This window comes from Plectropomus leopardus, chromosome 6 (genome assembly GCF_026936395.1).
Source record: "Plectropomus leopardus strain MGB_pleo_1.0 chromosome 6, ASM2693639v1, whole genome shotgun sequence".
Lineage (NCBI taxonomy): Eukaryota > Metazoa > Chordata > Actinopteri > Perciformes > Serranidae > Plectropomus > Plectropomus leopardus.
Window position 1 is genome coordinate 5,554,980 of NC_142181.1, and position 25,208 is coordinate 5,580,187.

General features: G+C 40.1%; 1 protein-coding gene across 1 annotated transcript in view; it reads right to left on the reverse strand.

Annotated features, from left to right (window-relative positions):
• Positions 1 to 726: 726 nt before the first annotated feature.
• eif4g1b (eukaryotic translation initiation factor 4 gamma, 1b) overlaps positions 727 to 25,208 on the reverse strand; it is a 48,197-nt gene continuing 23,715 nt past the window's right edge. Inside the window, 24 exon segments of the mRNA XM_088078581.1 lie at positions 727 to 2,353; positions 2,960 to 3,100; positions 3,787 to 3,868; positions 4,948 to 5,082; positions 5,967 to 6,065; positions 6,302 to 6,383; positions 6,510 to 6,635; positions 7,870 to 8,042; positions 8,380 to 8,507; positions 8,718 to 8,980; positions 9,107 to 9,221; positions 9,325 to 9,436; positions 9,615 to 9,902; positions 11,759 to 11,863; positions 12,029 to 12,265; positions 12,425 to 12,571; positions 14,100 to 14,507; positions 14,605 to 14,730; positions 15,523 to 15,656; positions 16,234 to 16,429; positions 16,593 to 16,681; positions 16,770 to 17,771; positions 19,066 to 19,156; positions 20,441 to 20,533. Coding sequence (XP_087934707.1) covers positions 2,172 to 2,353; positions 2,960 to 3,100; positions 3,787 to 3,868; positions 4,948 to 5,082; positions 5,967 to 6,065; positions 6,302 to 6,383; positions 6,510 to 6,635; positions 7,870 to 8,042; positions 8,380 to 8,507; positions 8,718 to 8,980; positions 9,107 to 9,221; positions 9,325 to 9,436; positions 9,615 to 9,902; positions 11,759 to 11,863; positions 12,029 to 12,265; positions 12,425 to 12,571; positions 14,100 to 14,507; positions 14,605 to 14,730; positions 15,523 to 15,656; positions 16,234 to 16,429; positions 16,593 to 16,681; positions 16,770 to 17,771; positions 19,066 to 19,156; positions 20,441 to 20,533 — 4,554 coding nt within the window. The 3' untranslated portion in view covers positions 727 to 2,171.

Genomic DNA, 25,208 nt, shown 5'->3' on the forward strand with positions numbered 1-25,208 from the left:
CATTTGTTAGTCATGTCAGTCACTTCATGTGTAACCTGGCAACGAATTTAAATCTATATGGATTAAATATAGATTTTAGTGTAGTTTGGTGATGCACTGCCCAAAGGCCAGAAAAAAATCATATTTTGCAGCTTAACATTACTTCAAAACATGTTTCTGATGCAAAAAGCGCAGCTGACATGACTCACAGCTGCATGAGAGACTCCTCAGCTCAGGATGGTTGTTTTTATTCACACATGAAGGCAGAGGAATGATTTTTTTCCCACAGACTTTCTGTCTCATTTACTGCTGTGTGAATATAGTGACAGTGTCAGCAAATATGATGAGGAGTTATTTTAATAAAAGCTAGCAACAATGTTTAACGTTAGGTGCATGTTTGGCGGCCCAGGTGACTGCAAGGAAAAAGTTATTTTTTTAAGATGATTAAAAAAAAAAGAAAAAAGAATGTTCATCAAAAATAAATACAAAATAAAACAAAAAAAAAAGATTAAAAAAATAAAAAAATAAGTTCATTAAAAATAAATACAAAATAAAAAATAAAAAATAAAAAAAAATTGCTAAACTCTGACAAACTCCGAGTGTGCTGCTGACAGATGAACAGTAAACATGATCAGCACTGCTGTGGGGCAGAAGAGAGCAAAAATATAAGTAATATTTAGGATCACAGAGGCCGGTCCTACATTAGCAGGATAATCAGCCTCCAGTCCTCACAAAAAGCACAAAAAGTATGGGAGTTTTTCTTTTATTGGCAACGATCTCTATTATCTCTTCCAGTTTTTGATGTGAAAAGAGGCATTAATTTTACTTTAATTAAATATCTTTTTAATAAAGTAAAGCAAAAAAGTATTTACAAATTTTCAATTAAATTGTAATCAATGACTGGGTTGGATAATTACAAGCACCTTCTGCCAGCTGAGGAGAGAAAAATATAAATACAGGGAAAAGACTGCCACTTTGTTTCAGAGGAAGGGAAAATTACATGGCATTACCTTAGCATCTTTTCTTTGAAAAAAAAAAAACAAAAACAAAAAAAAAAAAACATTTATATATTTACAGAACTCTCCTGAAATGCATTTCCACTCATGGAAGCAGAAAAGGCCTTAGGATTCGTACTGTTAAACTTTTTTTTATAGTCCTTTTTCATTAAAGTGGATTTTTGTCTGTATACTCTTTTCAAGTTTCCATAACGTTATTTTATCTTTTTAAAATCCGACAACAGGTTTTGTAGGAGGGTGCAGACGTGAGCCCTCGCTCTTGCACTCCCTTTCTCAGTCCACCGTTTCTTTGTTTTTAAGCGCAGGAAACAAGTAAAACAGACACATGGGAGGGTTTGTGGGGTTTAGGGTGTGGTTGAGGGGCGTCAGGGAAGCGTTGTGGCCCCCCAGCAGCAAAATGGTCAATGTTCGTCCCCCCTCTCCTTAGTGACACCGTCCTCGTAAAGTCTGCGTGAAATCCTCGGGAGTCCACAACCGTTATCCTGTCTTAAATGTCCGTTAGACAGCTCTCGCCACTCTTCTTTGTAGTTTTCTATTTTTTTATAAAACACACTCCAACCATCCAACACTGGAAAAAAAAACGAGAAACAAAAAAGCTAGCCGCCTACATAAGCGCCTCATGTAGATCAAACACCGTACATGTGACATGACAATGTTGCCGTGTCGTGTTCACATGATAAAGGATGAAGTCATCAAAAATATAGATGTGAATAGCCTTTTTTTAATATCTGTCATTAAGCAAAGTGTCTTGAATAGTGTTGCCGTGGCGAGGAAAAGCCATCTGAAAACAGGAGATAAACTTCAAAAAAAAAAAAAAAAATACTGAAGGAAACAGCATTATCTCCCACGGCTTGTAACGCTTCTCAGCATTCACTCTCTCTCATATCTATTCTCTTTATTTAATCTTGTATTTTCATTTATTTAATTCAAAAAAGACATTCAGTTGCGCAAGGAAAAAAAAGAAACCCCAAAAATAATAATAACACGATCGAATGTTCGATCCATAATACAATCTCTCCCAGTTGAAGAATTTTTTTTCTTGCTTTTTTCTGTTTATGCAGAAGGATTTTGCTGATTCAGGATTTTCTGAATCATCCACAGCACGTTCGCTACCCCCCCTCCCCCCAAAGATCATCTCCGAACTCCCACCACTTCCCCCAGCGGTCCGAGGGGGCCCTAGCTGTTGTCCGACTCGTCCTCGGCCTCGCGGAGCCAAGTGAAGAAGGCGGTGACGGACTTGAGGGCCACGCCCTTGCCCTGCTGCTCGGCGGGGTCTTTGCTAGACTCCCACTTGTAGAAGGCCTCCTCTTTGATCACGTCCTCATCGTAAAGAGTGTCGAAAAACATCCGCAGGAGATCTGATGGAGGACAGAGACAGTAATAATGTTCACAAGATGTTTCATGACCATTTAAACTGAATTTTAACGGGGTTCCCACAGATTTTCATGGAAAAATTTCATAACTTTTCCATGACTTTTCAAGGACCTAACATTTTATGTTCTTGCCCCACTTGCCAGCATTTTTCATAAATATCAGATCGAAACTCAAAGAGTGAAACTGAGGGTGGGAAAATACGTGATGCAAAGAAAATCCACACAATACGAAAGCTACAGAAATTAAATTTGTCTTAATGTTATATTTGATCGAAGGTTAAAACAATTCCATCACACAACAAACTTCCAAGACTTTCCCAAAACTTTCAATGACTTTTACTAATTCCATGACTTATCCAGGTCTGGAAAACGTGACTGTGATATTCCATGACTTTTCCAGATTTTCCATAATTGTGGGAACCCTGTTTAAACCAGTTTCACATTGAAATAAAAGCTTTCCTATTAGAATTGACATCTGAAAAGTAATTCAACAGAACAATAACACAGAAATAATGCACACTATAAAAAGCTTCAGAGTCTGTTAAAGTTAAGGATAACAGGGATAACGTGAGCTTTTCGGCGGCCACTCACTGGCAGGTTGCTCCATTTGAACCATCAGAGCCTGCAGGGCGTACAGCGCCTGCAGCTCCTTCTGTTCGTCCTTCAGGTATTTCTGCAGCACTTTGGCCCTCTGTTTGATCTGCTCACCGTCCACCTTGTAGGGGTTCTCACCTGCAGGTCGTCATTTTAGAAAAACGTCTTTTAAAAGGACTTGAAAAGCATATTTTGTGAATTAGGACTGACTTGACATTCTACAAGTTACACTTGACTATATCTATTAACCCTTTGGATGCTAGGCAAAGTGGTTTGACTTCTTTCAGAAACATAAGGGGAAGGCCAAAAACAACAAGACAAAGCCCTGAAAATAGCAAAGAAAAAAAAGTAATATTACCTGAGAAATAAGAAAAAAAGAAAGTGACCTTGAAAATGCTGAAAAAATGTATATATATTTCTTTTTTCCTATTTTGTTTCTGTAAATACAAAATCCTTATAATAATAAATATCATTTTCTGGACATTTTCCCCATTTTTTAAAATGATTTTCCTTTCTTTTTTTGAAAACTAAATTTTAGGTAAAAATGTCTTGCAATTTGGGGGACATTTATTTTGCCAGGTTGGTCTCTTTGTCCCATGTTTTCAAAATAAATCAAACCAACGTTCTCAGTTTTCAAATAGCTTGTGAAAGGCATCGAATGCAGCACAAGAAAACTGATGTCGATCCAGGGTTTCAAGGGTTAACTCAACGTATTTCCATTTATACATTTCGCTCGGCATCATTAACGTTCCCATGATATCATCCTTGTGAGTCCACTTTTAGCGGGCTGTAATGAGGGATGTAAAGGGCACATGCTGACTCACAGATGACTGCTGACTGGCAGATGCAGGTCATCAGCGCTCTGACAAACATGTTGGACGAGGTCTGCTGCTCGTCTAGGTTGGCCTGCACAGAGACACATTCATTTATGCACATGCACAAAATGGCAATAAAAAAAATAAAGAAATATATAACCTGTAAACACCCACAACATAATTTCATCACTCAAAGTTATTATAATTGACTAAAACTAATCTAAACACTAAAATTAGTTTTGTGTTATGTGTAACAAAACATACAAAAATACAACAAAAATAAACAAATAAAAACAATCAGAAAATGTCTTTAGTTTTTATTTTATGTCATTTTCTGTGTATTTGCTGACTCACATGGATATAACTTTTTTTTCTTTGTCAATTAGGCTAAAATCTGTCAAAAAAAGCACGAGGAGGCATTGGTGCAAATGTTCATCGAGACTGTGATGTCAACATGATGTCAATATTACTGATAATTATTATTTATATTATTAAAAAATAAATAATAAGTAATAAATACATAACTAAATAGATACATAAAATAAAAAAAATAAAAAAATCTAATCAATGAAAACTACACTGAAATAAGCAAACTCGCTCTGGAAACAAACTGAAACTAAACTGAATTGAAACAAAAGTTAACAAAAAAAAAAGTACTGAAAATTATAAAACTATAACAGCTCTTCATCACATTAGTAATACCAGTAAAAGGTGAGACAGTGTGATTTTATTTTAAATTTGGTGTCTCTCAGGATCAGGGTCGTGAATTCAATGACTTACAGTTCAGGTTTTTGAATTCCCCTAATTCTCTTCCAGCTTTTAAATTCTGGAAGTCTCAAAACAAAAACAACTGACATGCTGTCATGGAGACCTGCACTCTGTTGAAACAAGCTGTTATCCTAAAAAATGGAGCCTTTAAGTGAGATTTGGTCTCATGTTTTTATCTGAGTCACAGTCACGAATAGTCCTCACTTTTAAAAAACTCTCTGAAATTGGGGCATTAATATGTGATTCATACTATGAAGTAATGTAATTTCCACAGACCCAATTAAAGCCTCATTTTAAGCCAGAAAAAAACAAAAACAAAATAAAGACAGTAAATGTAATCAAAAGGGAAAGAGGATAGAGGAAAAATAAGATTATAAATTACACACAAGCATGAAAACAAACCTCAATCCAGTCAAAGATCCTCTGGTTGTCGGCCTTGTCCTGGATGAGTCGGTCCAGCTGTTTGGTCAGCTCTGCAGAGCTCAGCTCCTTCTTTTTGCTCTCCTCCGACTCGTCACCCAGCGTGAACTCCACATTCTAGTTAAAATCGTGGAGAAACAAATAGGCGTTATGCTCAACATAATCCTCATGTTACATCTACTCACTCCACCTCTCATTCAGCGCACGAAAACAACCTCACTGCCAAACTATAAAACACTCCATAAATAAACAACACAAACTTCCTTTTGCATTTTATGGTTTCTATAGGAATCTATTCCTGTCGGCAAATCTAGAAAAGGTTTTCATACTTCTTCTTTTCTGTAAATAACAATGTTAATATGTTCAAATATGGTTTATATAGCTTGCACTTTATATATTAAATATATAGTTTATACAGCTTGAGAAGATTCAATTCATATAAAAATTAAAGTGGGTCAATTATTTTTTAATAACTGATAGAGAATTTAATAAGTTTGCATCTCTTCCCACTCCTTTTCGGATATGTCTGTATATTTGTGTATGTTTATATGTTCATTCTGTCCTTTCCTTTTTTTTTACATATTCAAAATGGATTTCAATGAATTCTTTCATCATTCTTTCATTTATTTATTTATACTTAAGCATCATAACTATACTATCGGCCATCAATATAACACATTATGTTATGTTATATCCATTCTGAACTGCCTTAATCTTGCCCTGAAAAAATTATTATTTAAAATAATAATAATAAAAATAATAATAAAAAAATCTTTACATATTTAAACAATGAAAACTATACTGAAATGAGGAAACCCACTCTGGATCTCAAACTGAAACTATAAAAAAAAATCAATTCTTTCATATAGTTATTTATAGTTAGGTATCATAACTTTACAATCAGCCGCCAATATGATACACGTCTAACAATTGTTTCATATTGTGAGAATATTGTGGTAAACTTTCTCCGTTTATAATGAAGCTCGTGGGCGACCTCTCACCTTTTCTGTCACGAACTTGTTGACATCTACGTCCTCTGGGAGGAAGTCTTTCCACCGGAGGCCGGCCTCCCTCCACATCACGCCCACCTTTTTATGGCTCTAATGAGGCGACACAGATTGGTTGTAGACTGATGGACACATTGACTGATTGAACTGGCGAGCATTCATCACGACCACATGAACTGATTCAAATTCACATATTCTTAGTGTGATTGGCATGAAATATGAGCAAATGGAGCCGAGTTAAAAAATGAGTCCGATTTTTAAAGAAAAGAAAAATAAACGATTAGATAAAACATATTAAAGATAAGGGATTATACTTGATTAGTTCTCACCATTCCTTTGCAGAGTAAAGTGAGGATTTGGACCAGCAGGACTCCAGCTTGTCCCAGAGGGATTAAAGGCTTTGAAATCTCCCTGGAGGCATAAAAAGGGTCAAACACAAGTTAGACATCAAACTAACTAAATTAAAAACAGCCAAAAAAGCGATTTTCATTTTCCCTTTCCAAAATGCTGAGGGGCCAAGTGTGGCCTGGGACTGACCTGAAAAGCTCTCCCATGGGGATGCCTCCCTCATGGAGCATGGGAGTGATCAGCTCTGCCAGGTACAGCCAGATGTGGGGGATGTCTATCGCCATGTCTTCAGCCACCTCCAGGATTTCCTGAAGCCTGAGGAAACACACACACAGAGTGCACATATTTCAAAGTGTATTCAAGGTTTAACGATGTTCAAAATTACCCAACAGATGGGTAAACTAAGTAATATGGTACCGAACTGACACAAACATATGGAAACTGACTTTTTTTTGGCACAGCATAGTGGTTTAAAGACTCCTCCATTTCAGCCACTGCTACAAAATATAACTTTCACAAACTAATTCACTAACTAAAGCCAAAATTTCCCCCGTGGGCTTCGGTTCATCTTGAATAAATAATTGAATTCGGCTGATACAAACTTTATTTCAGTCAACGCTTGAAGCTCTGCTATAACACACATCACAGAGGAGCTTAGTCACACTTGCTCTTGGATTTATATATTTTTCTATTTATTTACTACATGTACTTTATCTATGGTGATTCATATATTTTCTGGGAGACTCAAAGACACTGTATGCACACAATATAATTAGGTTACTTCTCCTGCTGAACCTCCTCTCTATGGCTACCCAAAAATTACTCTCCCACCTCCAGCTGGTCCAGACCAAAGCAGCCAGGCTTCTTACTGGTTTTAACAGATGATATCACATCACTGCTTTCCTACTGCTCCTTCAGTGGCCCAATGTCTGTTTTAGAATTGATTTTAGGGTGATTTATGGATCTTGGCCCAAATTACATTTCTAAAATGCTGATCCCTTGTGAGCCATCGCACAGCTTAAGGAGATCGAGCCTTTTCCAGCCAGTTAGTGGCATCTTTTAATTTGCTTCTTAAAACTCACTTTTACAGACCAGACTAACTTTTATGTGATTTCACTTTTATTTATTTGTTTTTTACTTCTCTTCCTCTTTATTTTGCTGCTTTCACTCTATTTATCCATTCCTTAGCCTTCTGATGTCCCGTTCTCACCATCTTTTAATTTATTTACTGGTTCGTCTTTATTTTATCCCCGCTGATGTGATGCCGTCTTCTTCTATTAATTTTTTATCATCTTTTATTGCATTTATTCTTATATTTTCTCAAACTTTATTAATTAGTGCTTTAACCGCCTTTCGAGATCTGCCTGTTTTATTCCTTTTATTTACTTTATTCTTGTTGACCTTTTGTGTTCACATATTTTTCTTGTTTGATGATGTTTATTTATTATTCCAAAAGTTTCCACTTTTGCTTTGTTTGTCATAGCACTTTGTAAACAACTGTTTTTTAAAGGTGCTATATAAAGAAAGTTATTTTTATTATAATACTGACCCCATGTAGTACTGCTGTGTTGGGAGGAGGTTGTTCTTGATGAGCTGTTGCAGAAGCATGCCCATGTGCTCCCTGGCGATGGTGCTGCGCTCCAGCGTCGACTCCAGCCCGTTTCGTACAAACACAAAGAGCAGCTGAGTGCTGTTCAGCTCCTGCACACACTGCACAGCCTCCTGATGGGACAGAGAAGAACATACAGCACGTGTTTTATGGGGTTTTCTTCTGTTGTGTTGTTATGCATTTTTTCACTAGTTGCAGATTTGTGTGTTGTTAATCTTTTATTTGTATTCATTTGTAACTTTTGACAGACTTTATTGAATTTATGTTATATATCCCTTTAGCCCACTGAATGTGAATCATTGCTGTAAAAGAGTTTAATGCTCAGTCAATTTTCACTGAATAAACAGTGATGATGAATTTTTAAAAGGGAGTAGTGGAAAAAGAGAAATCAATTTTCACTGCTGCATAAGAGATATTTCTTTTGATTTTCATAAGCTTATAAGTGTGTACCTTCATGTCGTTGATATGGAGGTACTCCTCGATGATGGCTGTGGACTTCTTGGTCAGCTCCTCCTCGGTCAAGGCAGGCTTGGTGGGGGTCTGGGGAGGTGGAGGGGTGGCAGCTGTCTCCCGCTTGACTGCTTAAACACAACACAACATTTTTTTTTGAGAATATGAATTTAAACAAACTTTTCTAAAAGACAGAAAAAGTAAAAGTACACAGATTTCCTGTTGTAGAACCTTTATGTTTAGAGGTCATAGAGGGCAGATAAAAATGGGTGGAATTAAATTCTCAGCATCGAAAAAAAATCTTTTAATCTACACCTCTGCTACGTCATGACACCTACCATTCTCTTTACTCCTGGCTCTCTCTCTGCTGCCTCTGTCATCCGTCATGCTCGCTACCCGGCGAACAGGATCAGCCGACCCGCGCTGCTCTCTCTCCCGGCTCCTCTCTTCGTTCTCCCGACTGAAGCTGCGCTTGGTGACCTGCAGCCGGTTTCTGTCACGGTCGTCCCGCCGCTCATCCCGTCTGTCAAATCGATCGCTGCCACGATCGGAGCGGTCTGAGCGGTCAAAGCGATCGCTGCGCTCTCGACTCGAGCTGTTTCTGTAGGAGTCAGGGAAAAACAACAGAAACTGAGTCCCCAGAAAATCATCTTTCAACTCTGTGGGGTCCCACTGTGCATTTGCAGGTGGGAGCTTCAGGCTTTGAGAGTTGTGTCCTGTTCCTCACCTCTGAGGAACTCGTCTGTCTGAGTCCAGGGAGGGGCCTGAGGAGGACGACGGCTGCTGTAAGGCTGAGAACCTGTTCAGAGTGCTGGTGGCTGGACGGCCGCCTGGCTCTGCACCTGAGGATGAAAATGTACAACAGAACATGTGTTGAGTCTCGGCTTTAAGGTGCTCAACTACATATTTATTTGATGTATTATCAAATCAGTTTGGGAAACCTACCAGAATCTGCAGGTTTGGCACTGGTGCCACCGCTGCTGCCCTTACCCCAGCTCCCCCATGTGCCTTTACCTCCTGGAGCGAGCAACTGATTGTTGAAGTCGAGAACAGGAGTCTGAAAGAAGAAACCGTTGGTTAAAAACACACTATCTGCTAACAAATTGGACACATTAATGGAATTTTAACAGATCTCTCTGATATGTCTTCTGTGACTAAAATGTGTTCTGACAAGTGATGGAGTGAGACAGACAAGTTTACTGCGAGCACCAGGTGAAAAGCAGCCTCTCTCCTACCTTAGTGATTTTGCTAAGGCGAGAGGTATCGATAGGTCGGTTCTTGGAGATGGGCACTGTATTCCAGCCCTCGTCCTGGGGAGGAGCGCCACGGCCTGGTGTGTGAGGGCCCCCGCGACCCCCGGGACCTCCGCCCATCCTGCCTCCGGGGCCACCACCAGAATCCTTCTTGGAGATGAGGGCTTGCTGCACCTTCATCTGCTCCCTGTGCTCCTCCAGCTCAGCGTCTTTGTGGATCTGGTCGATGGTCTTTGGGCCCTGGTCGCCTCGCCGGGGCACCCAGTTGTTCTGGGATGGGATGGAGGGAGAGATTGTGAGCACATGGTGGAGGCAAGTCATGACATGGACAATTTTTTTTTTTTAAAGATTATCATTATTCATTATGCTTTTTGCCTTTATTAAGGTAAGACAACTTAAGCGTGAAAGGGGGAGAGAGATGGGATGACATGCAGCAAAGGGCCGTGTCCGGAATTGAACCCGCGGCCACGCTGTGCTGAGGATGTAGCCTCCGTACACGGAGCGCGTGCTCGACCAACTGAGCTACTGGGCACCCCACAGTTCATTTTTTGACATGATTTGCCATCTCTAGAACTTTTGGATGGTAAAATTAAATGTCAATCAAAAGTTTATAAATTTGAAAATACTTATATTATATACTTATATTATACTTATATACCATAGCAACAATTCACGTCATTGAGAAAACATGCACCCACTGCCCGGTTCCCCCATTTTTCTTTTTTTAGCATTGTTTACACTGCCACCGCCGTTAGCTTCCAGCCACTGACTCCTCCGTATTGAGAACCCGGTGGAGACAACCTCTGAATCACAGTTAAGCTCTAAAAATTGTATATAAAGCTCCTTTAACTCTTCTCGTCAGCCTTTTCCTCTAAATAAAAGAACAAAGTGTGTGTGTGTGTGTGTGCGTGTGTTTCACAGTTAAATTGGGCCAATGTGCTGACTGGGAGCAGCTGATTTCTGGCTTTTAAAAACACTGACGACAGCAGGTTTTGTAACAGTGTGTAGGCGGGACTGGGAGCCTAAGTACAGGACTGCAGCATTCCTTAAGAGAAATAAACCTCAGAAACACTAGAATAAAGTGGCTTTATAACAACTATAAAAAGTTCAGGAAATTACCATGAGACACAAACAAATAAAAATACTAGATACTCTTTTTCATCAGCTACTTAAAGTTGCATGTTAACTGAGCCAGGAGAAGAAGTGAATTAATATGATACAAGAGGAGATGGTGGAGTTTGTGTTTGACAGTCTGTTGTCTCAGCATATGGCTCTGTGTTTTGGGGACGTCCTGCACTGAAGAGCTAAGGAAGACATTTCTTATGTAAGACTTACGCTGTGTGGGGCTGTGTGTGTGTATAACATCATGCACAGGTACACACTAGAATCCAACAATAAGGCTTATGACATGAAAAAACTCTGTTTTAAAGGGACACTTCACCCCAAATTCAAAATGCAATCTTCTTACCCGTAGTGCTGTTTATCAAATTGAACTAGATGGGACTCTGCTTGTGGTGCTCAAAATCTTGCATGTAGGCCATATTTAACATGTTACACATTGTTTATAGTCTTATTGCTATTCTTGCTTTTATATATATATATATATATATATATATATATCTTAGTGTTCATTGTTGCAGCTTTGCACGTATTTTTATATTTGCATATTTTTAACCTACATTTCAGTTTCATACATTGCAATGTAGCATAAGGCAGTTTTATATTTTACACACTTTACACACTCAGTATATTATCCATATTATATTTTAAATATTTACAGATTAGTGCTAATTTTCTATTACTGTATTTTTTTACATTTATATTTTTACACACTTACATACTCAGCATATTTACATACTTTATTTAAAATATTTAAATGTATCATTTATTTAAATTTCATTTATCATTTATGTTGTGCTAACTGTTTACTCTTACTGTATTTCTATTTTCTATTTTAAGAAATATAGTTTTACCTTTGATAGTACTAAACAGTCTGGTTGCTGCTTGAATCAATGTCAATCATTTCCTTTGGTGTAAGTTTGCGTAATCAGACAAAGCTAAAATTTCTCCATGAATGCAAAGTAGCATGTGTGTTCTCTACATGTGTGTGTTTTTTGTGTGGTTACCCGTCGAAGGTCCAGCACATCCTGCAACATGAAGCGGATCCTGGATGAGGTCTTCCTCTCCTTTATTATTTTCTCCATTTGATTGAAGTACTGGTCCATACGAGGCTGCGGATGACCACAACAGTTTGGTGAGTCTTTCTCTAACACTACAGCTGCAACATCAAAATTAAAACACAATCTAACAACACATTTATTAGCATGTTTTATGCATGTGATGTGTGCACTGTGCTTGTTATTTCATCTTCATTACATTATTATCTAAACGTGTACCTTGGCCTTCTCAAAGTCTAGGTCCTTGCCAATGGTGGACAACAGTCTACACAGGCACTCCAGAGACTCCTCATCATGGTTTTTGAGCAGCTTTACAATGCAGTCATGCATGATGACCTCTGTGAGCATTTTAAGCTTGAACAGCTCGCCGATGAACTTGATGTTGCCCAGTGAGCGCCTCCTGGCCTTGTCTTTGGCCTCTTGTAGCTCATCAATGAGCCGCTGCTTCTCCTCCGCCTGCCAGAGACACAGTGTCACAGAAAAGGTTGATGACGAAAATGAAGAATGAAGAAATTGTTGAGGAGGGATGGCTGTGGATGATTTCACTACCATTATGACTTCTTTTTTGTGCATAAGTGAAGACCCCAACCCATACTTAATGAGGTTGCACTATACCACTGAGGCAGCCTCCAGCTCTTTCTGCTTCTTCTCAAAGATCTCGTCGTCATCTTTGTCCTTTTCAAACTCCTTCTGGCATCGGTTTAGCAGCAGCTTGCGGAAATTCACAGTGGCTCCCGGCTTGTCTGTGGTTTGGACTTTAAGCTGAAAACAAAAAATTAAAAACAAATTATGTAGTCTAAGTCACTGCTCACTTCCTCAATCCAAGCACTGAGATCAGTGGTGCAGACATGAGGCAAAAACTTAAGTCCACCACTGGACACCAGAAGGGATGTCTTATTATTTCTGCCTTGACTTTTTAATGCCGCTAAGAATTTTGAGATAATATTTTATAATTTTAATAATAACAATAATAATGATAATAATATAATTTTAGTAATAATAATAGTGATAATAATATCTCGCCCAATGACAGCTGGGATAGGCTACAGCCTTCCTGCAACCCTTAACAGGATAATGAATGAATAAATGAATAAATCAATTCATTCATTAAAAATTACTAATAATCATGATAAATAAAATGTCACCAGTAAATTTTACAATGCAACCTTAGAAAAAAATCATAAAGTCCCCTTTTCCATGTCTAAGCATTTTTAGAAATATTTATTTAAGACATTTCATATTAAGGCCTTAATTAATTCAATGCCTTTTAATACTTTTTAAGGATCGGTGGGAATCCTGGATATTACACTTGAAAAAGAGGGATTTGAATCAAAGTCGAGGACAGTTAGAGATTTTCATAACAACAAACTTCCCATCTTTACCACAGAGACAAATAAGGGACCAGATTATCTGTAAACCAGTGAAGAATTACCGGTGTCACTGAAGGTCTTGATGACGAGCTAAAACAAATATTCTGAAAACAGAAAATCACTCTGAGCGCTTTCAAAAGCTTGATAGAAGAGTGCCGGTGTGTAAACAAGCTGTAGTGCAATGTGGGATTTAAATTATGCACTAATAGAGGCATTTTATGCTTTACTTTGACAGGACACATAAAAGTAAGTTAGTTAGTTAGTTAGTTAGTTAGTTTCTCAATTTACTAATAGTATTTTAGGGGACTTTTTCTAGCCAAACAAATAAAGTGTTTCTTTTAGGGGTTGACAGATTATCCGCCTGGCTGATTTTTAGTGCTGATATTTGGCATTTTGCCAATCATCTGTATCAGCATTTTATTTTAATGATTGCTGATAAAAGTAATTAAGAAGTGCAAAGAAAGAGTCAGAATGGGAGGAACTTTCACTTTGTAAAACCTCAGGACGCTACTTTTATTCATTCATTTCTATTTTAATTTTCACTTGACTTTATTAGAAAAGTTGCTGGAAACTTTCTGTATTTCTGTAAACATTTGCTAAAGGCATTTCAACAAAGTTTTGTGTTGGAGTTTGATATATTTGGTTATCGGTCTCATTAACTACTAATAATTGGTATCAGCATTGAAAAACAAATATTGGTCGATCCCTAGTTTCTTATCTCTTTGTCCACAAACAGGTGCAATTCTAACAAAGGTGAAAAAAAATCTCGACTTGATGTGAATTTAGTTTGTTTAGCCCAGAAAAAGCACTGTAGTCAATAAGTATTAAAAACATCATCATGCTTTTGCTTTACATGTGATAAATCAAATTTTCTAAATATATTATTTACAAATTTCCACATTGTGTGCGGCAGCACTTACCCCCATAAGGCAGCGGCACATGTTGGCGTAGGCCACCGAAAAGTCTGGCTCGGAGATGGCCTTTTCGAAGGTAAGATCTATGACTCCTTTCAACCTCTCCTCGGTGTCAATAGTCAGTTCTGTAACCTGTTTCATCAGCTGTTGAAACTTTTGGGGGGTCAGTTTGTTAAGGATGCTGCGAACCCGTTTAAACAGCTCCTGGGTCTTAATGTTCTCTACATCACTCTCTTCGTTTTCCTCTCCTGCGCGAGAGCGACCCTTTTTCAGCGAAGGTTTCCAAGCCTTCTCTGCTTTGTTCAGCTGCACGTCGTCGCTAAGTGACATGCTGGTGATGATTTTCCTTGGCTCTTTCCTCTGCATCTGCTGTGAGCGACGTGGACCGCCGACTCCGATGCCCATACCTGGAGGCTGAGAAGAGAGAGCGGAGGAACAAAGACATTTCATTCACGGGCTATGAACTTCCAATGCACTGCTCTTGGATGACATTAAGAAAATGTAAACTTACTGGTCCTCTGCCTCCTCCTCCCATGCCGGGCCGGCCAAGGTTAGCGAAGGAGGGTGTGAAATCAGGACCACAGTTCATGCCTGTTAGACGACTGGGGTCCAGTTGACGCAGAGGTGTCTTATTAGCCTGTAAAGACAGAAAAAAAAATACAAACTAAAACTTTCATTCAGATATTCTCTCTGATTTAATGCTGTCATCTTTATGTCTGTTTTTGTTTCCAGTCACAGACACATTAATTGCATCCCATCAGTGCTTCTGTGGTGATAAAACACCAAGCAAAAATAACTTGCACTGACTCGTAGGATGTCTTTTTCTCCCCCAGGGGACAGACTATCTACAGCAAGGGAAGGTAAGTGTATTTTTAACGCATGATTTAAAAAGCACTGAGCCAATTTCAAAGTGCTTTACAAACAACAAAGAAACATTGTTTAAAAAAAATGGAAGAAAAATGTATATAATATAAAAATAAGAGAAACTATTCTCAGGGCTCCAACAGCTTCTGACAGCTTAGTTTAAAGACCTTGAAATACTTTTTTAATGCCACTTATTATTAAATTTAAAAACTGTTTTACAATAAAAATGAACCAACATCAATTACTTACAGTCAGAGATAGTTTTGTTCAAATGTTTGAGTAACATAAAACATGACTTTTTTGGGAAACGCCTGGCATTCCCACTATCCTGATCTGCAGGATGTTAATGGTTTGGTAATTTATTCAACGTCAGAAAAAGAAAAAAAAATCTTCCCATGTTTTAGTATATTCAAGACTTTTGACAGATTAATTTAAGGCATTTTAATACAGATTAAAGCCTTGTTTTTAGATAAATAGATCAAATGCCTTTCTATACTGTTTAAGGATTTGTGGGAACTGCACATTCACGTATGTATAGCCATGTCTTTAGTGTGAGAGGCTGCACCTTGTCTAAGACAACATCACTGATGGCTGGCAGACCCTCAGGCTTGTTCATGCTGGCTGAGATGAACTGGAAGCCCAGAAGAAACTCTCTGTCATATTGCTTCTTCTCCTCTCGGTTGATTGGCTTCCATTGTTCTGAAAGATAAACCGAAACATAAGATGACCACAACGTTCAACAACATACAACATCTTAACTGTAGATGCTGAAATGCCTTGTAAAGTCCACAAGGTGGCAGAGAGGACAGTAAATCACTGAATTAATAAATGAAAAAATAAGTACAATGCATTGTATGTGATCTGTGATTTGTGTAAGATGAAGTCTATCTGTAAGTCCATTGAGGAGTTAGTATTCGATGAGTGACAATGTTAAAAAAGCTTGAAGAACTTTATTAGGCTTTGATTTTGAAGGAAGATGGCCATTAGCTACTTACAACGTACAAATGTTTATGACCTACAATTCACCTACAATTTAAAAATCTTCTGTTTTATCTTCTTACGCTCACTGTTCAAATATTATGCGCTGCCATCAAATAACTATCGTTTTCCGCTGAACAATCAGAAGCACAATCAGGTAAACTGCCACTCCCTCATTTTCACAAAGCAAACATAAACGTAGTCCACTGACACATAGCAAACTTGTGAATGTGAGTGAGATAAGATCTTTGTGCACACTGAATTGCGCACTGAAAGGTATCAAGGTTCAGAGACCCACCCTCTTTGTACTGGTACTTCTTGTCAGTGTCAGTCGACTTGGGATCTGGCTGAATGTTCTCAGCGTCCAGCTTGTCCTCTTTGTCCTCCCAGGTCAGGTCAGCCTCCTCTGGGGCAGGAGGAGAAGCAGCGGGAGGCTGGGTCTCTGGTGCTGGGGCAGGGGCTGGCTCGGGCTCTGGAGGAGCCACTACCTGCTCCTGGTGCAAAGATGGAAGAGGGGTTAGGATACTCAGACTGCAATCTCAAAATTTACAGGTAAAATAAAAACCTTTTGGGAGGCTACATTGAAATTGAGAAATAGTAAAGCCTTTTTTCTTTGTAAAAGCATTTTTGGTTGTTAAAGCGTTACTGCACACTCACCTCTTTAAAGGCATCCAAGAGGTCTCCCACTGCCTCCTTTTTGTTCAAATCCTTCATCTTCCTCTTTTTCTTTGGCACAGACACAGCAGCTAAAAGAAGAAAGTTAAACACAATCAGCTTCACATCAACAACTGTACTATGAACTATTAAATATTTTAGTACGTTGTAACCACTGACCTTGCATAGTAGTTTCGACGAGGGCAGGGGTGACCGTCTGGGGAGGAGGGGTGTCCTCCCTTTCCTCTGCTGTGGGAGGGGGAGGAGTGGGCACTGTTTCTGGGGCGCTGTCAGCTACAGAAACTGTCTCCGCAGGAGATGGCTTCTCCTCCTCTGCGGTGGACTGGGGCACTGGGGTATCTTCTTTGATGTCCACTGGAGGGACCGTGTCTTGTTCCTCGGGCTGGGCAGGTGCTTCCTGGACGACCGGATCAGGAGGAATATCGTGGACAGCGGGTGCAGGTGCAGGCTGATCAACAGGTGCAGGTGTGGCTTCAACAATGGGTGTAGGTGCTGTCTGAGTGATGGCTGTGGCGGTCTGTATGACCGGCTGCTCGCTGATGTCAGGCTCAGCGATGGGGCTGTCGTCACGCTCGCTCATGCAGGCGATGGGCACCTCGGGGTCTTGAGGGGCTGGCAGCGGCAGGCCGTTGGGGAGGCGGAGCTCTTCCGGCTGTGCGATGGGAGACTCCAGAGGGGCCTCCAGGTGACTGGGGGGCAACATGACCGACAGCCTTTCTGACTCCACCTCTGCGACACCGTTAGTGGTGGAGGGAGGTGCAAGAGGTGTGTCCAGAGAGGCAGCTACCTCTTCTACTTCAGCCTCCTCCTCTTTCACCTCCTCCTCTGCCTCTGTGGATTTTTTGTCTGTTTTGTCTTGAGCAGAAGAGGTGGGGACAGGGTCAGGGAGGGGTGCAGGGTAGGCGGGCACCTCAGGCGCTGACTGGGGAGGCGGGGTGGGTTCCCTGGGAGGTGGAGGGGCATCCATCACATCTGCAACAGGAGCACTGGGTGCGGGAGTGGGAATAGTGTTGGGAGGGACGTCCTCTGCTTCTGATAGTAGCGGGGGTGCAGGGGGTTTAGTGTCCGTGTCAGAGGAGGAAGCCTCTGTGGGGATGTGGTCGCCCTTAGCAAGTTCGGGGGTCTTTGACAGAGGAGGGGGCGTAGGCTTCCCTCTGTCATCTGAAGGTCATAAAAAATGATGTTAGACTTCTGAAAAATATTATTTCTTTGTTGTTCAGTTCATCAGATCAGTTATGTTTTCACAATCCACACTTGTCCTGCCCTCAATAAATATACAACCACTATAACATCAGAGGCATTCATAATGAATAATAATACATTTTATTTATAGAGCGCTTTGCAAGAAACTCAGACACTTTACAGAAGTCAAAAAAAGATCATAAAATAGAATACATCAAAATACATAATAAAATACACACAAGTCATGAAGATTTGGATCATTTTCACCAAACATGCAAGAGTACTATAGCTTCACACGTTTATTACTCGAAAGATTTACTAGAAAGAAAATATTTGTAATATTTCTTACACCCCCAAGTAGTTGTTAAACATAAACAACTTATCAGTGAACCACCACTGAAAAAATCCAATAATGATGAAAAAAAGTGCAATGGCATAAGCGCCTTCTGCCATTCCACTTATCCATATTTTGTAGTAATTTACAACATTTTAATACAACCACTGTAGGACACGTTCAAGTGGAGTATGCGCGGCTGCATATTAACGGGAATATTAGTGGAATATTAATTTTCATTCAGGGGAAAAAGTGAAATATTTTGTGCATGTTAACATAGTCAATGTCTGAAAATTAATTTTTCTCAACACGCTGTCTTCATGGCTATCACGGGACTACATGGCAAAGCTGCTTATGATGAAAAAACACCTCCAAGTAACTGCACAGTCGAAAGAGATAGAAAAAGATAATATAACTTGCTCGATAACTAATATAATATAAAACTAATAAACTAATATAACAAAGCTGATTCATGAAACATGAGGTCATACATAGCAACAGGGTCTGGCCTAAACTTTCTCTTAGCTTAAAGCTCCATACCTCAATAAAATGTGTTTTTAACAGGAGATCGATCTTAGGGGAAACCATTAGCTGGAAACATTAAAGTGTCATTTCATGCAGTGGGCAAAATGCTTTAAGAACACTGCTGCTCGAGTTGAATTTAAGACCTATTAAAAGGCTAGATGAACGTTAATGGGAGTCTTAAAAATGCAAATGGAAACTTTTTTTTGACTAAAAATGAGATCAATAAAATAACAATTGCACTAAGTGTATCAGAAGTCTGAATACACATGCTTTGGTTCTGAACAGCTACGCAAACATCAATTTAAAAAAAAAAAGCATCTCACAGGAAAATTTAAACAAATTTGCAGTTATAATTGAAAAATTATACTTATATCTGTGCGACTGTGCTCCATGAGTTGTACGTGTGGCACTCACCTGGTCTAACCAGTGCTGGTGTGGCAGCAGCTGTGACGCTCTCACCGTTGGCCTGGACCACTGCTGTACTTTCTGATCCCGATATGGCTGTCTGTTGGGTGACACACACACACACACACCCGAAAGTAAGCCAGGTATGACCTTAGTGGTCAGGACAGCAGTTTTTTTCCACTTGACTGGGGGGAAAAAACTGGTTTCACATGTCCCTAATTGAACACATGAACCGCACGTCAGAAGTCTAAGAGCAAATCATAGATCAGTTTGATTTTAACAGGTTGTGGTGTAACACGTGTATGAGACCTGGTGTAGCATTCCCTAGAAAGTGGTAACGTGAGCAGCGCAGTCAAGTAAATTTGTGTTTAAATTTATTTCAATTGCTGAAATAGAGCTGACATTTACACGGCATGAAGTTTAAAGAATATATGACTACATGTATGTTTAATATGAACCCCTGAGAAGAGGGGTTGTTGCTGGTTAACAACCATAAACTGTAAAAGCAGTATCTAGTACAGTGTTTCCCACAGAATTAGAATCTACATGTGATAGTAGCTGATTATAGGCGATGGGGGCGACATCAAACTTTCCATTTTCTTTGATTTTGTGTTTGAATGTCTCCCTTTTTTAGCATTCTGTGTCCCCTCTCTAAATACAGCTATAATTGCAGGTCCGTTAATGCAGCACAGGTGGAACTCTTGAGGTCTTTTCCCCTCGGCAGCTGTTTGAGGAGTTTGAGTCGCGGAGTGAAAAATTGAACTATCGATTCCATAAGAGCTGATCAGATCAATGGATGACAGAAGGAGCTGCTGCAGACTTTAAGAAGCAGCACAATAAACGGTTAAGTTTCACTTTCACTGCACCTGGTGTTCTGCTGCTTTGTCTGTGCCCAGAGTACTTTCTGCTGCTTTGAGAGATCAAATCAGTGACAAAACGTATACTATAATAGCGCTCCTAATAAACCGTCCAGCTCCAAAAATATGAAATCAATTTATGCCAGCAGATGTTTTAATTTTGGCCACAAATAAATGAATGGGTAGCAAACCCTGAAGTACCAAGAAAGTATAGATTAACTGTATAGTAACATTTATTTAGGAATCCAAATAAGCATCAAACAATAACCTTGATGACGACATGTACTAACAGCATCTTGATGAACTACACTAACCCAAATTCATTGCATCTGTGAGTGTCTGAACTGAATCTATGAGTGTTAGTTAACCTGATCTGTAGGTTTTTGTCGTGGGTACCCAGTCAGTTGTTTCACAAACTGACCAACTTGCCTAAAAAATGTAATAGCTGTCTAACATTCAAAGTGAAACTGTAACAGTGTGCTAGCATGTGTGCTGTTTTCGGTCCAGATCATGACATTGTAGCTTACCTGTGGTGGGGTTGGGGTAGAGCCACTGCGGCCCCCTGACATAATCTCCTCTGTAATGTCTCGACCTCCTTGGTTAGGGTCTCTTATTCTGATCTATGGTGGAGAGGGGAGACATTCTCAAATGGTTAAAGAAAGGAAAGGATAGAAAAAAAGACTGTATGTGCTGGTGAGCACTTAATGATTGCTTTTTTACAGTTACCATAAACTGAGAGGAGTATGGAGAAAGGCAAAGGGTTAAAAAAAATTCAGGGTGAGGACAGCAGCGTGTAAGAGTTGCCTTCCCATAATGCAACGCCTACAGTCGTCAGCCCTTTCTAGCTGCCTCTGATTCAATGAAAGCTACATTTCTCACATTGTAACCCTGAGGCACACAAAATCCAAACACTAACCGCCATGCAAATTCCTCTGCTGCACAACTGAATGTGCCTCCGCTAGTTAGTCACCACTAACTCCGCTCGACTGGTCAAGAATCAAGTTGACCAACTTTCAGACAAATCTCTTTGACAATTTCCACTGCTGTTTTAAGTTATTGTGAACAATTCTGACTCTCATGAAGGCAAAGCACAATCAGGCAAAGAGCAGAAGACTTTCCTGTGTGTACACACACAACAATGAGGCAGAGGGGGAAAAACAGAGTGAAAATCTGATCACTCGCTCACAAGGAGTGCCCATACATTACAAACACATGCTTTCTATTTAGTTCTCTCTTTTCCCCTCTCACTCGTACTCTAAATACTTAATCTGGGATGTGAGAGCTGTCATGAAGCTGGTATGAGCCACAGCGCTGCTGAACAAAGTGACGTACACATTCCCTGAACAAGGATTAAACTGAAAAAGTTAACAGTGAGTTGCTATAGTACTGCTGCTCACTACTTTGGACTTTAAGAACAGTATTTGCTAGATGCCACTGACCTTTTGCTGGTTCAACTCCTCTGTTGGAGCACTACAAACCCCAGCGGGCCTTTTTCATCCTGGGGCTAGAGTAGCAGTTCCAGCAGACTCAGAGCTGGACTTTCAACCCCACAAAGCAGGAGGGTGGGTGGACGTAGCCAGTGGAGTTTTATCCCAGCTTAACTCACACAGATCCAGGATAGAGCGCTACACGCCGGCAGGACAGAAAGCAGGGCTGGGCCTGACTGTCACTAAGCTAGCTAGCAACTTGAATAACTCTCTCTCTCTCTCATACGCTGAACAGAACAGGGAGGGGGGAAAAAAGGATAAAGCGAATGGCCTTGTAAAGCTATGGTATTGGAATGTGCAACCCCTCCCACAGAGACTAACAGACAGTTAAAGGGGCCGAAGAGTGAAGGAGGGGCAGAGTAGGGGGGGAATGGGAGGGTTTCCAGGAAAAAAAATGTTAGCGTTATCAAATGAGCTGCAGCTAGCAGAAGAAACTCCCCCTTTTCCCCATGCTCTCTGTCTGCTCTGTCATCCTGCGCACTCAAGGCGCTCCTCAGATTTTTTTCTCTAGGCTCACCCCTTCTGAGGGCAGAGGAAACCAGCAGAGGAAGAGGAGGAGGAGGAGGAGGAGGAGGAGGAGGAGGAGGAGGAGGAGGAGGAGGAGGAGGAGGAGGAGGAGGAGGAGTGGGGTGCCACAGCAGCAGAGGAAGGCTGGTTGGTTAGCCCTTCCGGCTCAGAAGGGGGAGGAGACCGGTGGCCACGTGGAGCTGAGCTATGTGCTGACATGTCCTTCACCCCCCTCCCCTCTGAGTTCTCTTTGACACACAGTTAGAGGGAGAGCAAAAAGAGGAGGAACTGAGTAAAAAAGGCCTTTGCAAAGCGACAACTCCTGCATGTAAAACCAGGTACCAAAAGTGGCAATAAATAAACAAAAAAATCCAAAAAGTTTAAACACACGCTCCCTCTCATTCTCTATTTGACTTACACAAACTAACTTGAGTACCTTTTTCCGGCAAAATTATTTCGGTTCAAGGCACACTGTCCTGTAAACAGAAGGTCACAGACTGCCAACATGAGAGCCTTGTGTCCTGTTGACGTGTCCTTTACAAGACACCAAATCTCGACCTACTTTCTCAAAAGAGCATCACTCCCAAAAACCAAGAATGCAAAGCTTGTGGTGTGTTGTGCACACACAAATGCAACCACGTAGCCTTATTGCTGGACACACTCAAGCAGATTTGTGCTCCAGTCCCTCCAGTCACGACCTGTCTGACATCTTGAGTTTACTTTGGAGTTTGACATTTTGTGTGCATGTGTGTGTGACAGAGACAGTGATTGTGCACAGAGCCTTAAAGCCAGTGTTATAACATCAGCCGGGGGCCCATGGGAACAGGCCAAAGTCCACCCAGGGGACCACAGTCGCTGATAAGCTGCCAAGTCCCCCAGCATGAGGGACATCATGTAAGTCTTGCGGCAAAAGAAAAAAGAGTCCCTGGACTGAATGCTGACGGCATTTTCCTGGTAGTATTGACAATAGATAAAGGGATTGGCATTTAGTAAGACTTAATATATGAAGAATTCTACGTAGAAGCTACAAACTGGGTTATATTATTTCGTTCAACAGAGGATACATTGGATTTCAGCTTAAGACAAAAGGAAAGGTTACATTCGAGCCTCCATGGAGTAAAAAAAACAAAAAACAACCTTTGATCAATCAGGCAAAAACTTAACAACAGACCCATACAAACTGAAGCAAACGCCCAGAGATAGCCAAAATTAGTGTCAAGACACACTGACAAAGTCGATAAACAGGGTAACGAGGAAAACCCAAGCAAATAGAGCCATCTGAGACTTCTGTAGAGATGATTAGAGTATAAAAGCACCTCTGAGAGGCGCAAAACTTGAAAATTGACTGCAATCTTTGGTTGAATGAAAACGACTGGAAAACAGCTCAATAGTACATGAGACAGAATATTTTTTATTTCTACTTGGTTAGTAGAGTCTGAGGAATCTGGAGACGTCTAAAAATAATCTCTTAAATGCAACCAGCATCACAGAAGTGCCAAATGTAAAAACGATGATTATATGAGAGGCACAAACTGGGGCTACAGTTCACACAGAGCTACCACATACCAGGCGAGGGCCATCTTAGAGAGCAAAGGAAACACTAGACATACTGTGGAACTGGGGAATATGCCGTACAGCGGCTTACTCTTACAGCACACCAAGTTAAGGTCAAGTTCACCACTATCTGTTTCAATCAGTAAACTGAACTCTATGTGCAGAGCCAGCAATTACTCTTGAATCACATTCAGAGGGGGTTGCAAAACCACCGATGAGCTGCATTTTCTCAAAACCATCAGGCCATTGGATTACTGTGAAAAAAAATGTATTATTCCGGTCATATATTACTGCAAGGAAATTGTTAAATCAAAATATATATATATGTATTTGCACTGAAAAGTCCAAAACAGAAAGTGTCTACAGTGACTCATGTCAAGTTACAGCATTCAGAAGCCAGAGCTACTTGGTAATGTGTTAACTACAGATAGTTTTAAGAAGAAAGCTACAGTATAACACTGTTATGAAATCATTTTTAACCAATCAAACACTGTTATGAAATCATTTTTAACCAATCAAACAATCCAGGCTTCTTCAATAAAGATCAATAATGCATTCTGGCTAGTTTATTAACACTTAATATTAAAAGAGCACTCCCACTGTTGGAGACGATATTGAAAGATGTGGACATTTTTATTCCATGCGCTCTTTTTCCTAGTCAAAACCAGGCACCTAAATTACCCACAACGCAACTCATCTACTGAAAATTCAGCCATAAATTCAAGTATGGTATACGAGTATCGGCTAATGTAGCCTGGCGTTTCTAGCCTCTAGCAGATATGAGGAGCAGTCTAGAGCTCTAGTAAGGCTTCACTGCAGCTCCACCCACCTTGAGATCTTTTTTATTTTCAAAATTTGAAATCTTTAGCCTCAAGAAACGCTCCTCAGACTTCACTGAGCTCCCCAGAGAGCCACAAAAGGCTTTATACAACTTTTTTTTAAACATATGCAGAACTTCCTGAGACCTGCAAACAGACTTTAATGTATACAATCAGTGGAGTTCCCCTTTAATGGCAAAACACATTCTTTCCAGGGGGACTTCTTAGTTTTCCTGAGCTACTGTGAACACTGAGTGTTGTGAAAAAAAAACACACGGCAGAGAAAATGTCTTAAACTATCTACAGTGGAGCCCCGGCAGGGGTTTGCACCCAAAACTACCTTTTCAAATCAGAGTGCAGCACACCAGCTTGTTGCATGATCATGCAAATCAAAAAAGTCTGAACCGATGAGATTTTTAGCATTTGAGTGCAGCGTATGGTTAGTTAACTAGCTGAATATTGTGCCAGCCTAAACTAAAGCAACACAAGTGAACAGACTTGTATTGCACAAAGCTCGTATTACCTAAAAATGCACATAAAAAGTAAATCAAACAGCATGTAGAGCTTAATATATACAGGATCTGAACCTAAACTATCACATTGTGCAACTGGAAGTCCAATTATTTACCTTAGAGAGATTTCCCCCCACACACAAAACTGTGCTTGTCCCTCAGTGATCTTGTAGAAGAGACTAGATGCATTTGTGTGCTTCCTCTACATCTTTTGTGGAAACTCAAAGATACGTCCCTTATCAAAGTACATTTTACTATAAAATAAAGGAACTACCTGACAGTGCTTTTTGTTCTCTAACAGCAGAATGTAAATGTCACTATACTCACAGTCTACTAAAGCTTCCTGTTTGGACTCAAGAGGCACCAGAGAAAAAATTAAATGTTTTGATTAATACGAAGGGGATTTGGCAAAACTGT